Source organism: Lutra lutra, chromosome 7, assembly GCF_902655055.1.
Source record: "Lutra lutra chromosome 7, mLutLut1.2, whole genome shotgun sequence".
Lineage (NCBI taxonomy): Eukaryota > Metazoa > Chordata > Mammalia > Carnivora > Mustelidae > Lutra > Lutra lutra.
This window is the reverse complement of record NC_062284.1, coordinates 74,256,354-74,272,299: the sequence shown is the minus strand read 5'-3', so window position 1 is coordinate 74,272,299 and position 15,946 is coordinate 74,256,354. Positions and strand designations below refer to the sequence as shown.

At 45.2% G+C, this 15,946-nt stretch overlaps 1 protein-coding gene across 1 annotated transcript; it reads right to left on the bottom strand.

Moving 5' to 3' along the window:
- Positions 1-507: 507 nt before the first annotated feature.
- Positions 508-6,926, bottom strand: LOC125104490 (dehydrogenase/reductase SDR family member 2, mitochondrial-like). The gene is given in 8 exon segments (XM_047737077.1): positions 508-619; positions 1,341-1,428; positions 1,431-1,488; positions 2,036-2,082; positions 2,895-2,967; positions 4,164-4,265; positions 5,038-5,215; positions 6,787-6,926. Coding segments are annotated over 8 exon segments (798 nt in total).
- Positions 6,927-15,946: the final 9,020 nt, after the last annotated feature.

The following is a 15,946-nucleotide window of genomic DNA, read 5'->3' as shown; positions in this document are numbered from 1 at the left end:
AAAATAATAAGGTCAAAGAGTTAAAAATGCTGTGAAGAAAACAGAGCAGATAATGTCATAGAAAGTGACTGGGGTGGGAACAACATTAATTACACAGGGTGGTCAAGGGAAGGTATCTCAGAGGTTCTATTTGATCTGAGACCTGAAAGATAAAAATAAACAAAAACAGGGGCAGATAGAAAGTATCCTGCTCAATTTCCAATTTCATTGGGAAGGGTGGAAGGAAGGGAAGAAGCAGTAAATCCTTAGGGATGATAAGGGAAGGGACTAATCTAGAGATGAGGCTTCCAGGTCAAGGGAAATGCTCATGTATCACTACCAAACAAGGATGATCCCAGACTGGGAGTTTCCAAACATGTTTATTTCCAAATGAGAAATTTCAAACATCTTGCTCTCCTTCTCATTTCCTGTATGATTCTGGACCCTACGGTTCCCCACCTCCTTATTCTCCACCAAGCCCCCAGCTGCACACTAAGAACCATGGCCCCACTCTCTTAACAGTCTGCTTCACAGCTTAGGAGAGTAGCCAGCTACTATGATGTTCTCGCCGGTGATGTAGCTGGCATCTGGTGAGCACAGGAAGGCCACAATCCCTGCACACTCTTCGGGTTCCCCAAACCTGAAGGAAAGAGAGCCATACTGAGGTCACAGCCCCTTGCAATGTTAACCTCTGACTTTAGGTTCTGCTGGCCCAGGGTCCAGCATTGACCCTAATGACCAGTACCTCAAAGAATTCTAGTCAAATCAGGTTCCGGGGAAGGTCATGGTGGGCTCAGCAGGACCATGCCCACCCTCCAGCCCTTAGTCCCAGGCTGTGCCATTCTCGACTCCAGCAAGAGGGAATAGCCAGCAGACTGGAAAGTCAGAGCTCTGTCTCTTCTTGAAATTGAACTTTGCTTCAGAGTAATCACAGGCCATTAAAGCCACAAAACCCCACCTACCGCTGCAATCCATAGATGTCATTCAAGTCAGGTAGCAAGTATGGCAATGATTTCTCCTGGGGAGAGATTTCCGAGTCAGTGATAGGCAGAAGGACTGTTGGTGGGGGTAAGGCAGGGGTGGTGGGAATGGCATTGTGGCAGATCTATACCTCTGTGGGAGGATGACCCTGTTCAGGAGAGGGGAGTGGGGCAGAACTTTTCTTTGCTCCCTACTGAGAATAGAGACTCCATTCTGCAGGGAAACGAGAGGCCACTGGTGCCAAAGGCTTCAGGGTAGAGCCTCTGATTGATGGGCCTGGACTGAAGTTATAATCCAAGTATGGAGGTTTCTGTGGGCCCCAGGAGCTACACCAGGGAAGGGACCAGTGGGGACCATGGGGCAGGTGTTGGGGAGCAAACACTGTGATCCTCACCACTTGGACAAATTCAGTCTTGATTATTCCTGGCACCAAGCAGTTCACTCGGATGCCTTTTGGAGCCAGCTCTACGCTAGAGACTTACAGAGACCCAACAGTGCTGTTTTGCTGGTGTTGTAGACTCCCAGCTTCTGAAAAGCAGAAGGAAGTAGACAGAGCGGATTGGAATGTCTATAGCAGGAGGGAATGTCACCTGAATGGCCGGAGCTGTGGTTCTGGGTCTCAGACTAAGTAGATGCACTTAATTTTGGCCCAAACTAAAATCCCTTCTTCCACCTTTCCCCATCTACAGTCATTTTCAAGGGGTGAAGTTTTGAGAGAGAGGGCCTTGCCCAGGCTTAGAGAAATGCCAGGGAGTTACTGCCATATGTGTCCAAGCTTGAAATGGAGAAAGCCACACTGTGCTTTCCAACATTCAGCCAAGAAACTGGAATGAGGAAATCCCAGAACCCAGAACTTGCTTTACCATAAACTGTGCATACCCTGGGCAAATGGCTTAACATCCTTGGCTTTCAGAGATGTTATGGCGAAGTGAGATTATAGTCCCAAATCTATAGCAATCAAGTTCATCTCAACTCCCGTCACTAACCAGTTTGCCCACACCCAACTGTAGGGCCTCACACAAAACAAGACTCTGCTGCCCCTCATCAAGCCCCATCCAAAGGGTTTTATACTCACTGGTATTGGCATATAGGCCACCATAGATGAGACCAGAACCACAGAGCCTGTCCTGTAAAGAGATGGATGGGATGAGATGACATGTGCATCCACCTAAGAGTCCAGATGAGCCAGGAAGTTGTACTTTCACAGTAAGAGGAAGCCAGCTCAAGATTCAGGATAAGGTGAGAGTCTATCTGGAACACTGGGGAGAACCTAGCGGACATGTAGGTCAATGATGGGGTCAATGCTACCCAGTGACCATATCCAGGGAGGTATTCCTTGGGTGGGGGACCCAAGACTGATAGGCAGCACTTCCCAAGAGCAGAGCCCCAGACTCCCAAGCCACAGACTCCTGTGAGCTCAGTGTGCCACCAAGCAGTCCCAGCCTGGTCTGCTTCCAGGTAGCCCAGAATGCAGAAGAGCCAGGCTCTGCAGGTTACTTGAGGAGGAGCAAATGCCATAGTTCCTCTAACCAGAAGGGAAACTGGTGAGATGGCTCACAGAGGAGGGTTGGAGTCAAAGGACCAGAGCTGGGGTTCCAGGTGACCTCCTTCTTAACCCTTCTTCCCTGGAGCTGCCACTACAGGAGCAAGGTCCCTGCATTCTCTCAGATCAAAAGAACAAGGGCTCATGACAGGTCCTCTGAGGACCTGAAAGGCAGGTTTTTCCTCCTTCCCAGCAAATTTTTTTTTTCTTCAGAATTGTCTCATCCCATAGGGAAGAAGGTAGGTTTGAGAATGGAGAACATGTCCCAAAGGACACACCTCCCTCTTCTCCCGCCACCCTCCACTTCCTGGGCTCCTGCCCAAGTGCTTCATGTAGGGTAGAGGACACCCATGCACGAAGACCCCAGGGCCCACCAGCCCCTCCCTGCCACACCCCCTGTTCTTCATGTGGGGCAGCAGCTGGCTCAGCAGCAGGGCCGGGGACTTCACATTCATGTCCAGGATCTGAAATCAGAGCAGAGAAGAGGGAGAGATGAGGTCTGTCCAGTGTGCATTCTCACTGGTCACTTGGAGACCCGTGGCCAGAGCAGGACCCAAGGCACTTCCGATAGCCTCAGGACTTGGGTCCTGATCTTTAACTGTGTACGATAGACAGGGTCCTTCAGGAGAAAGAATGTGAGGGCCTGTGTCGGATTCTCAGGTTCCTGTCCTGCCCAGATCATAGGAGAACCACCAACAAGCTGTGGTTTGGGAGACCCTCCCGCGGCTGGTATCCATACCACCTCTCCCCAGTCAACATGGCCCTCCAGAGAGGAGGCCTGAGAAAAGAGAAGGGGGGAAGAAATCAGGATGATTTGTTTTTGGTGAGTGCCTTAAGGGAAGTGTGAAAGAGAGAGGGAATCCACACTGAGCACTCAGTCTGTCAGGAAATGTTCTGAACTGGTTTTGTTTTGTTTTGTTTTTAATTGGAAAAGTCTGAGGATGACTGAGGAGTGAGAAGGGGGAACTGAGAATTGGGTCCAGAAGACCAGGGAATGTGAGAAACAAACAGAGGTGGGGCGGGACCTGCAAGGACAGATGGCAGGAGCCGGTCAGCGGAAGAAGACTCCGTGAGGAGGGAATGGCTCACCCTGCCCATGGACCTATCTCTGCCTATAGCGTAAGGTGAGGAGGCGGGTCAGGACTGTGTCGACCCCTCTCAGGGGACCTCCAGGATAGCAGGGGCAGGAGGGCAGGGGCAACAGAAGCCCCTAGAATGCTTGGTGGATTCCAGATAGGATGGCAAGTCTGGATGGGGGTCCCTCCTCTCAGCTGTGTCTGTGGACAGCTGAGGGACCCTTGGGACAGCCAGACTGAAGGGATCAGAGTGGGTGCCCATGAGTCCAGACCGGAACATCCTCAGAACCCTTCACCATAGACAGACCAGAAATCTCTTCTGGTGTCTCAGGACTTTGTAGTAGTGGCCAGGACAAGGAGAGTCAACTTGGAGAGTCCTAAGAGAGGGGAGGCTGCTGGTGCCTGGCATATGGAGACCAGTGCCTGTTAGCTTCCTGATGGGTGGTTTGACCCAGGTGACCTCATCCCCCACCCATCAACGTCAGTAGTGACAGGAGTATGAGGGACCTTAGGTACTATGTGTGTGTGTGCAAATGTGGACAGAGAACCACGCAGGCTGTGTAAGATCCTACCCCAGTCCTCACCTTGTCCCACACCTGTTCACTGGCCCCCAGAGTGCTCCCCACCAAAGGGTTGAACCCTGCCACTCATACCAGGAAGTCGACGCCCCCACAATGCTCCAGGGCCTGTGGAGAAAATGTCAGGATAGGGGTTGAAGGAATGGAATAAAAGGTTCCCAGAAGCCTCTCTCCTTCCCTAGCCAGACTGATGACCTAGAGCAAAGTGAGTAACCCCTTCCTGCCTGGGGCCATCCTGGGAGAGAGTCAGACCTTGGAGATCAGAAGTTGAGTGAGATATTTGTTTCTCACCTTCCTGGAAGCATCTAATTTCTGCCCCACAAGATACTCACTTGGTAGCTCGTTCCCCAGTCCAGATCTTCACTCATGGGGTCGCTGCTTCTACATTGCCCTTTCTCTCACCTCTGCCTCACAGCTCACCCCTTCCAGGACTGGTCTTAACCACATGATTAACCAGACTGTGACTCTAGTGGGCTCCCCAACCCAACACCTGGGGTGCACTAGCACTGTGCTGCTTAAACTCTAACAAGTACACTCACCTGGAGTCTGGTTAAATGCGATTTTAATTCAGCAGCTCTGGGGAGATCTGAAATTCTGGGTCCCCAGCAAGTTCCCAGGACATGCCCCACTGAGGGGTCATCAGACTACCCTTTGATAACAAGCCTCTAGTCTAGGCCATGTGAGTTCCTTCCTTACCCGGAGCATCCCTTGTCAGCCACACTGACACAACACTGGTTGTCCGTTTGTTTTATCCCTTGAGCAGGACCCTATCCTGGGTCACATGTGTTGTTGGCCTAGACACCAATGCTAGAGACCTCCAGCCCCTCCCACCAGGGATAAACCTGCCTGTCCCCATCTGCCTTCCAACCCTGGCACTCACAGTGGCCACCAGCCGCTCCTGGTCCTCAGCCTTCCCAACGTGGCACACAGTGCCCGTCACGCTCAGCCCCTCCCCCTGTAGCGTGGCTACTGCCCGGTCCACGTTCTGCTGCTTCCGGCTGCTGATGACCACATGGGCCCCGTCCTGGGCCAGGCGCCACGCGATGGCGAAGCCGATCCTGTGGGCAGAGATGGCTTGGTGGCTTTATTCCGTTCCCATTCTCCCCGTAGTAGCCTGATCATGAGACACAGATTGAGTTCCACAGTATGACCCAAGAGCTGCTCCAAATCCTTCCGAGCAGGGAGGAAGAACAATTGAATATGACTATAAACATCAGGCCTTCACCAAGGCTACCTCATTTAAGTCTTACCATGTATAACAATCATATTTTAGAGGGGAGAAAATTTTCACGTTAATTTTGTTAAAGGAAGGTTTTATTTATTCAGTCTTTTTTTTTTTTAAGATTTTATTTATTTATTTGACAGAGTGAGAATGCACAAGCAGGGCAGACAGTAGGGAGAGAGAGGGAGAAGTAGACTCCCTGCCAAGCAGGGAGCCCAAAGTGGGGCTCGATCCCAGGACCCTGGGATCATGACCTGAGCCGAAGGCAGATGCCTAACCATCTAAGCCACCCAGGCACCCCAAAAGGAAGGTTTTAAAATGAACATTTGTAAATGTGCTGGGCACTCATCCTCGATTATAGAGAACCCTCAGCTGCCCAACATTCTCTCCCTTAGTTCTAACCAGAGGCCTCTGGTAGGAATTCCTTTTCCTAAGCCCAGTAGTTTCTTCTGCTCTGCAGTGGAAAAACTTCCCTGCTGAAAAAGATGTTCTGTCCACTCTGCATCTCCTTACTTTAAGAGGTCTGAAGCTGCTCTGGGCAGGGCTGGCTTAGCCCCGGTAATGAAAAGGCAGAAGGCATATTTCTCCTGTCTCCTGGAAACTCTCTGGGCAGGTTGGCATTTTGGAGGTATTCATTTGTCATGAAGGCTGGGCACGGGGAGCCCACACAAAAATTTAAAACACCATGTGGGTCTGGGAAACCTGGAATGATTGAGCAGTTCTAAAATGGAATGGTCCAAATTAGTGATGGTCTAGACCATGAACAGTCAAAAGGAAGATGGTGGTCCTGAAGCACTCAACACCAGAAGCCTCCTTTCCTCCTGTCTGCACTAATGACTCATTACAGATCATGGCTCCTTGTGGCAATTAGAGGAGGAGCAGAACTAGAGGGACACTGAAAGAAACATGGCAGAAGGGGAGGTTCATCTATAAAAGGTCTCTGAGTTGGTCTTGAGATGTTGTCCTGCCCATTGCCTTACTGCCGGTGGGCATTGTGCAGCCAGTGAAACCCTGAGTCTGAGAGCAAGTAGGTCTTGGGCTTCTCCCTGATAGACCAGGACCCCAAAAGACCACAGTGATGTGCCTAGGAAGGACAGGGAAAGAGGGCTGTCCTGATGATAACAAGTTAAATGTCTTCTGGTTACCCAGCAAGTACGTGGCAGAGATTAGATTCCAACACTACTCTGATTGACTCAGAATCAGCTGGTTTTCCAACTACATCCTTCTTGGAACTCAGGAACCAGATGTTTTAGGGAGAGTTGCTAAGATTTAGAGTTCATTGTAAATGCTGGAGCTGTGGGAGTGTCAGGCAGGGATGTCTGAGAAGGGCACTGATTGCTGAGCTCACTCTGGGATGGGGACACTAACATCTTGTGATACTGCAGTGAGGGATTCCCTTTCGCTTACCCCTTTGTGGACCCAGTGATCACAGCCACTTTCTCAGCCAGGGCGCAGCTCCTGTCTGCACTATTGCTGCTCATTCTTGCTGACAGAGGCATGGAGGAGTTACGAAGACCCCTAAAGGCCCCTGACACAGCTCTGAGCATGGCAGCCATTGGCCTCCTTCCGTCTGGACCCACTCTGAGGAAGAACCTGGAAAGACAATCACAACAAGAAATATATCAGGATCTGTGTCTTCATGCATCCTTCAAACTTCCCAGGGAAGTACAGAGCTGCTCGTGCCTTTCCACTACCTGTCCACTGAAGGGCCTCCTCATTGTAGTGAACCACACCACCACCGCAGAGTGGGCAGCCATGGTGCTGGGCTGCTGGTAGATGCCTGAGGAGTTCTTGCCTGACACCTCCACACACCCCAAACAAGGAATGTCACTGTACTCTTCTTAGAGTCACCTTTGTACTTCCCTCCCCACATCCATGCTTCCACAAAGATGCTGCTTTCAACTTTTTCTCAACTTTCCCCAGCCTGTTGCAACAACCTGGCCCAAGCTCTTGTCAGCTCCCTGATCTGCCACAACCTCCTCTTCTCTCAGCTCCTACTGAAGCCACAGCCTTAGCCCCCACATCAGAGATACCAAACTTGTCAGCATTTGACAGGCAAGTTGCTTCTCCTCATCACAAATGACTCTCATCCAACGGTAGATGAAAGTCCAACCATTCTCTTCTGGTTCCCAAACTTTCGTGGGGTCTCCACACTCACCCCTCCTGCACACTTTTCTGGTCCACCTACCCAAAGATCCCATGGCACCTTTGCCATTGCAACTGCATCAGCAACACCTTATTTCTGTAACAACTCTTTCTAACCTCACATCTTTCATCTTCTGGGGAGATCAAGAAGCAGTTGTCTTAGGTTGGCCCTGGAGATGGCTCTGGGAAACCATGTTAGGGGAGTGGAGGGAGAGAGATAGAAGGGAAGATTGTCCATGAGAGGTGCTTGACCAACCATTCTAGTTTTCCAGGACTGTGGGTTTTAGTACCGAAAGACCCAGATTCCATGGAACTGCTCAGTCCTAAGCAAACCAGGATATTTGGTTCAGCTCATGAAAGTATATTTCCAACTCCTATCAGTCATTTGTTGAGGACTGTTCCTGAGCAGCATTAATTCCATCACATTTTCAACCTCCCCCACCTGTGCTCAGAAACCTTTAGGAAGAGTCATAGCTGCTCATTAATGGACACTGAGCTTTCATGGACAGAAAGATAAGTGCCCCGGGGACAGAAGCAAGACACAAATAGCATCTATTACATATGTCACATTTATTGACCATTATGTCCTAAACATAGTGCTATGCACGCTACATTATTTTTTTTTCAGTTTAATAATCATGATAGCATTTGGAGTTAGTGGCAGTCACTATCCACATCTTGCAGAACCGTAAACCGAAGCAAAGAGTTAAATTGTTCAGTCTCTCACCAGAAAGTGAAATTCTCAGGTTCAAAACCAAGTCTACTGAATATAGTTTGTAATTTTAATATCTAAATTCTACTGCCTTCTCTGACTTCCTCAGGGAGGGGCTACTTGTTCTGAGCCCACAGAACTTATATATTTGTCTTGGCTACCCTCAAACTTTAAAAATAAACATATACTTACCATATGACCAACAATTGTACTCCTGGGCATTTATCCCAGAAAAATGAAAACATATGTCCACACAATATCATGCACATGAACATTTATAGAAGCTTCATTTGTATTAGCCAAAGCTGGAAAGGACTCAAAAGTCCTTCAATGAATGGTTGAGCCAAGTGTGGTACATCTTCCCTGTGGTGTAAAATAAAATATATTTCATCTCCATCCTTGGTTCCTGGCACAGAGCTCCTAAAACCCTTGGGATTTTTTGAGTGATAGGGATATCTTTTGTTATTCATAAGGAGCCCCTTTCCAATCACAAACTAAGTTCATGCTAGTAAGGTGACTTAAGGTGGGGATCCTAGGTAGCCCCAGGATGGGGCCAGTCACCAGAAAGACTGAGTGATGAGAAAGTTGGAACCAGCAGCTCCACCTACCCACCTCAGGAAGAGAGAGAGGGGCTGGAGGAGGAGCTCTATAAAAACTCTTGAATAATGAGATTCAGAGATCTTCCAGAAAAAGGTATTGAAACTATACATACGTGCGCACACGCGCGCGCGCGCACACACAGACACGCACTCACCTATACATTGCCCTATACATTAATTCCACATGGCTGTTCCTACATTGTATCCTTTTTTATTTTAAATAACATCAAATTTTATTTTTTTTAAAGATTTTATTTATTTCTATTTGAGAGAGGGAGTGAGAAAGAGTGAGAAGGGAGAAGTTCAGAGGGAGAAGCAGACTCCCCATGGAGCTGGGAGCCTGATGAGGGACTCGATCCTGGGACTCCAGGATCATGATCTAAGCCAAAGGCAGTCGCTTAACCAACTGAGCCACCCACGCGCCCTCTAAGTTGTATCCTTTATAATAAACCAGTCAATTGAAGTAAACAAAGTGTTCTCCTGAGCTCTGCAGTTAGATGAGTTAGCAAATCATCAAACCTAAGAAAGAGGTTGTGGGGATTCCCAATTTATAGCTGGTTGATCAGAAACATGGGTGGCTTGGGACTTGTAATTGGTGTCTGGAATAGGACAGTCGTATGGGACCAAACCCTTAAACCTCTGGCATCTGAGGCTCACTAGTTAATGTCAGAATTGAATTACATTATTGGGCACCCAGCTGGTGCTGAAGAATTTGTTGGTATTCGAAAACACTCTAGAGCAATAAAAAGAAACAAACTACTGATATGTGCAACAATTTGGATGGAACTCAATGAAATTATGCTGAGTGAAAAAGGCAGTTCCCTTAATTATTCCACTAATATGGCATTCTCAAAAGGACAACATTATACATATGGAGAAGAGATTTGTTATTGCCAGGGGTTAGGGAAGGAGTTGGGGGAGGCAGATGGGTTTGGCTCTAAAGAGGTAGCACAAGGGATCTTTGTAGTGATGGAATAGTTCTGTATCCCAGCTGTGCTGGTGGTTTCACAAATCTGCATATGTGATAACAGTCCAGCATCACCTACACAAATGATTGCACATGAAACTGGTGAAATCTGAGTAAGGTCTGTGGATTATATCTGTGTCAATTTCCCGATTTGAATACTGAACTATCATTTAGAAGATGGATAGGAAATAGGAAATTTTGGATGGAAGGTACGCAGGACCTCTCTGTAGTGTTTTTGCAACTTCCTCTGAACTTAAAACTGTTTCAACCCAAAAACTTTTAAGGAAATTCACTTGGCTTTGACTCATAGAAAAACTGTACTAAGATCTATAGGAGAATAAAATACAAATTCATCAATTGGGGCTATTTTTATATTTCTAGAATCGCTATAAAGAAACTGTTAAAGTAGACATCTACTCTTTAATATGAACTCCTGCCTCTTATTAAGGGAGACATATCGTGCTCGCTTTGGCAGCACATATACTAAGGGAGGCACGTCTTTCATCATTAGTCGTTACAAGTGGACAGTGTGGGGGAATAAGGATCAAACTTGGCTGATGAGACGGAGCACAGCACAAATAAGAGCCTGGTCTCTAGGAGATGAAGTGAGACAGAGTGAGCACCCTGGGCAGAAGAGGTGAGGAAGCTCCTGTGAAAGGAAGAGGGTATGGGGAGCTTGAAGCTACAAGTCCCCTCATCTTGGTAGCTAGGGCTGAGAAAGCTCCAGGCACAGAGTCTAGTCAGAGTTGGCCTGAGGTGGGATAGAGAGGTGGCCAGCAGCAACAAAGCCAAGGGCCTGGGTAAGGTGGGATGCTGAGGTAAGGCCATGGGATTTGGTGCTTTCTCTAATGGACCAAAAAAAAAAAAAAAAAAAAAAAAAAAAAAAAGCTCCTGGAGGTTTTTAGAAATTGATAATTTTTTTAAAAGAATTTATTTATTTATTTATTTATCAGAGAGAAAGAGAGAGAGCACAAGCAGGCAGAGTGGCTGGCAAAGGCAGAGAGAGAAGTGGGCCCCCAGCTGAGCAAGGAGCCCAATGCGGGACTCAATCCCAGGACCCTGGATCATGACCTGGGCTGAAGGCAGCGCTTAACTGACTGAGGCACCCAGGTGTCCCAGAAGTTGATAATTTTTATATAAATGATGATCATGACACTCAAGGAGGCATACATTTCATTTGAGGCTCTATAGGCTGAAATAGCTAATACTTGTTTCTCTAGTGTTCGTTTTTTGTGTGTGTCTTAATTCCTGTTCCATTTTCTGGGTGGTCTATCCCGGTCTTTCTACCTAAGCCCCCACACAAGTAGAGGAGTAATAGAGATAGCTAACCTAACCCTTCTCAGGGAAAATATCATAGGACTCTGAGACTAGATAAGTTCACTTCTATATTCAACCTAAAAGCTAGAAACAACCAGGCACTTTCTACTTAAATCTCTGGGTTTTGAAACAAGTTCAATCTTGATCTCAAGGAGTATTATGGACTGAATTGTGTTTCCCTCCAGGCCCTACATTTGTATATTGAGGCCTTAACTTTCATTACCTCACAGTGTGACTTGGGAGGGAAGATGGGGCCTTTAATGAGGTGATTAAGTTAAAATGGGGCCACTAGGGTAGGCCTTAATCCAGTCTGACCACTGTCCTTATAAGAAGAGGACATTTGGACACACAAAGGGATGTGTGCACACAAAGAAAAGGCCATGTGAGGTCACAGTGAGAAGGCAGCCATCTGCAAGCCAAAGAGAGAGAGACCTCAGGAGAAATCAAATCTGCCAACACCTTGATCTTGGATTTCCAGCCTCCAGAATTGTGAGAAATAAATTTCTGTTGTTTAAGCCCCCCATCTATGGCATTCTTGTTATGGCAGCCCTAGTAGACTGATACCAGAAGAAACCTCAATAATATTCCTTAACATGTTATGTTATTACCCATTAGTCTCCCTCAACCCTCCCTTTAACAAAAAAGGCACATTACAGCTTTCTGACAGACAAAAAGAATCCCAGGAGATAGAGAATAGAAAGGCAGGGCACCTGGGTGGCTCACCTGGTTAAGCACATGACTCTTAGCTCAGCTCAGGTCTTGATCTCAGGGTCATTAGTTCGGGCCCCATGTTGGAGCCCCACTTAAAAAGAAGAAGAAGGGAGAGGAGGGGAAGGAGGAGGAGGAGAAGAAGAAGAAGAGGAGGAGGAGAAGGAGGAGGAGGAGGAAAAAGAGAAGGAGGAGGAGGAGGAAAAAGAGGAGGAGGAGGAGAAGGAGGGGGAAGAAGAGGAGGAAGAGGAAGGAGAGGAGGAGAAAAAAAGGTAGAAAGGCAACTATGAGCCTCAGAGTCATGAATTTGAAGAGAGCAAAGGTGTCTCTGGTGATGCAAGTGAGATGGGCTGGGCTTCCACAGGTTGGGGTGGGATCAGAAAGCCAAAGTTATATGCCAGAAGGCAGTAAAAAACCCCAGTCATATTAATGTTCTCATACTCCATCCCTGATCTTCTGACCCTGATCATGGAACAAAATATATGTCCCTATTTTTGGTCCAGAAAATGTGGTCACTATTGCTGTATCTCCCCCTCCAAAAGAGAATGGTGTGACCAGGAACAGCTGCCCTACATCCCCAGGCATTCATGTAATATATTTCATATTTCCACTCTTGGACTATACTTAGTCTCGGGTTGATTTACCATCTTTGTTTTCAAATCATAGAATCCAAAAAAACCATGGTAACATAAAGAGACTTGTATGTTCTGAGAAATATGCACATATGTTTTATGCATGCCATGTACTTTACATATACATAAATACACAAATATGTGTTATATATGATATATCTTTGTGTGCTATATGTTAGTGGATCTGGAATGATCCAACTGGGATTTGCTGGGATTCTGCAAAAATCTTGACATCCACCTAAAACGTTTACATATAAAAACAGATTTATGAACAGAAATGTTTATTGTCTTATTTGTAACAGGTGAAAAAATAGATAAAATTTAGGTGCTAAATATGGCATGCCTGACAGGATATATGCAACTGTTAAAAAATGGTGTTTATAAGTAGTTTGTAATAATATGGAAATGCTTCAGTTAAAATGCTAGCTGAAAAAATCATGACACAAACTTTTATGTACAGAATGACTGAAATTATATTAACATAAATGTCTACATAGAAAAATGCTTGAAAGTAAATAAGCTATAATGGAATAAAAGTGACAGATTAAATAGGTACTTCAGCCTTCCCCTTCACCACAAATCACTAGATGAAAAGATATTTTTAAGAAATAAAGAAAGAAATCCAAAGCAATAAGGTTAAAAAGCAAACTTTATGAAAATCATGAAGAATTCTTAAAAGACAGGTTGGGTCACCTTGCAAGTGAAAATCACTTTCTAACTTGCCTTCAGGTGAGGACATTAGTAAAAGGCAGGAGCAGCTGCAGGTGCTCTAAGCTCAAAGGCAACAGACAGAAGGAGAAGGAGGAGCCTGAGCAATTGTTAGGACAGAGGTACTTGCATTGGGAGGAGCCAGGCCATTGGATCTCTTCTCCAGATCATTGCCATTTTGCCAAGTACCTCTCTCTTTTTTTTAAATTAACATATAAGGTATTATTTGTTTCAGGGGTACAGGTCTGTAATTCATCAGTCTTACACAATTCACAGCACTCACCGTAGCACATACCCTCTCCAATGTCCATCCCCCAGACATCCCATCCCTCCCACCCCCACCCTCCAGCAACCCTCAGTTTGTTTCCTGAGATTAAGAGTCTCTTATGGTTTGTCTCCCTCTCTGGTTTCGTCTTGCTTCATTTTTCCCTCCCTTCCCCTATGATCTTCGGTCTTGTTTCTCAAATTCCTCATATCGGTGAGATCATATGATACTTGTCTTGTACTGATTGACTTATTTCGTGCTAAGCACCTCTTGAGAAAAAGCATCAATGCTGAGAAGGTAATCATAACAAGGCCGGAAGCAATTTGGATTAACCCAATAAAAGGAATGAAAGAAGAAAAAAAAAGTGTCATGACCAGCACAAAACAAGATTTTAGAAATAAGTCTAAATGTATGTGAATGTTCACAATAAATGAGCATGGGTTAAATTTACCTATTAAAAGATGGAGTTTCTCAAATTAAATCTTTTTAAAGCCCAGCTAAATACAGTTCATAAGAGACACAGCTAGAACAAAATGGCATAGGAAGATTTTCAGTAAAGGAATAGATAACGGGAGGCTGGGTGGCTCAGTTGGCTAAGCATCCAACTCTTGGTTTTGGCTCAGATCATGATCTCAGGGTTGTGAGATCCAGCCCGCAAGGGGCTCTGTGCTCAGCGAGGAGTCTGCTTGAGATTTTCTTCCTGCCCCCCCACATGCTCTGTCTCTAAAATAAATAAATAAATCTTTTTTTTAAAAAGGAATAGATGACATAGCAGGCAAATATTAAAAGGCAAACACGACAATAGTATAATTAGACAAAGTAGAATTTGAGACAAAAAGCATCAAAATGGGAAAAAAGACTTAAGATGGGAAGTGATTAATAATTGATTTTAATAAAATATGTGGGAAACAAAAATTATATTAGTCATTAACCTTTATGTACTTAACATGTAATCTAGAAATTGGTAAATCCAGTTAGTTGGTAACTGTAACACATACCTTTCTAAAATCACATTTCAATAGACAAGGTGTAAGTAAGAAAATAGAGAGAATTTTAATAATAATTAACAAGGAAATCTCAATAAATTCTGAAGAGCAGAAATCCTGTGGGTCCCTTATATCCACTCACTCACATGCAATAAATACAGAAATTAATGTGAAAGTATAGACTCCCCCAAATATCACATACAGAGAAATTTAAGTCCCCTTATAAAATAACTTTTGGAAGAGGAACTCAAAGCAGAAAATCACTTTAGAAATGAACAACAGTGCAAACACTTTGCAGAAGAACAAAACCCTATTGAATATGGCCAAAGCATTAGTCATAGGATAAAGTACAAATTTTCAGAAAGGAAATAGTGGAAAATAATGGCACGAGCTTTCAGCTCAAGAAATTAGTGAAAGAAAATACCAATAAACTCAAAGTGGAAAGAATAAAAGATACATAAACACAAGCAAAAGAAATAAATAAACAAATAAATAAAAGCAGAAATTATGAAACTGAAAACAAAGAACATCAATAAGTGAATGGAAAAGAAATACACCCAATTCTGGGGTGCCTGGGTGGCTCAGTCATTAAGCATCTGCCCTCAGCTCAGGTTATGATCCCAGGGTCCTGGGATCGAGCCCCACATTGAGCCCCACATCAGGCTCCTTGCTCGGAGGGAAGACTGCTTCTCCCTCTCCCTCTCCCACTCCCCCTGCTTGTGTTCCCTCTCTCACTGTCTCTCTCTCTCTGTGTCAAATACATAAATAAAATCTTTAAAAAAAAAAAAGAAACACACCAAATTCTAAAAAGGCTTTTCCTTTGGTGGTGGGACTGTGATTTTTTTCCCCTAGAATTTTACTCTTATTTACTTCCCAAATTTTCTATAAAAAGTATACATTGCTCTGATATTTAAAAGTCTACTATTTTAGGGGCGCCTGGGTGGCTCAGTGGGTTAAAGCCTCGGCCTTCAGCTCAGGTCATGATCCCAGGGTCCTGGGATCGAGCCCCGCATTGGGCTCTCTGCTCAGCGGGGAGCCTCCTTCCTCCTCTCTCTCTGCCTGCCTCTCTGCCTACTTGCGATCTCTGTCAAATAAATAAATAAATCTGTAAAAAAAAAAAAAAGTCTATTTTAAAATACCCAGTTCCTTCTTGGAGAAATGGCTGCTTCTAGGGCTGGAGCAGGAAAAACACAAGAGGAACCTGGGACGTCAGATACTGCCAGAAGGTAAACAGTTGCAAAAAAAAAAAAAGAAGAAGAAAAGAAACAAAAGGAAAGAAAAAAAGAAAGGATGGAGGGGTGTCAAAGGGCAAAGGAGCCAAATTGAAAGAGTTTCCAGTGGCCAAAGTTGGAACAAATAAGCAACAAAATAAATAATGTAGTATTGAATTTTAATCTAACCTCTAAAATAAATATGTGTGTGTCCATACTGATACCAGAAAAATGACTAAGTCAATAACTAAATGATGAGAAGGAAATAAGCCTTCTTTCTAGAAGAACTCCAAATATTTACTTTGCATGAGCTGGAG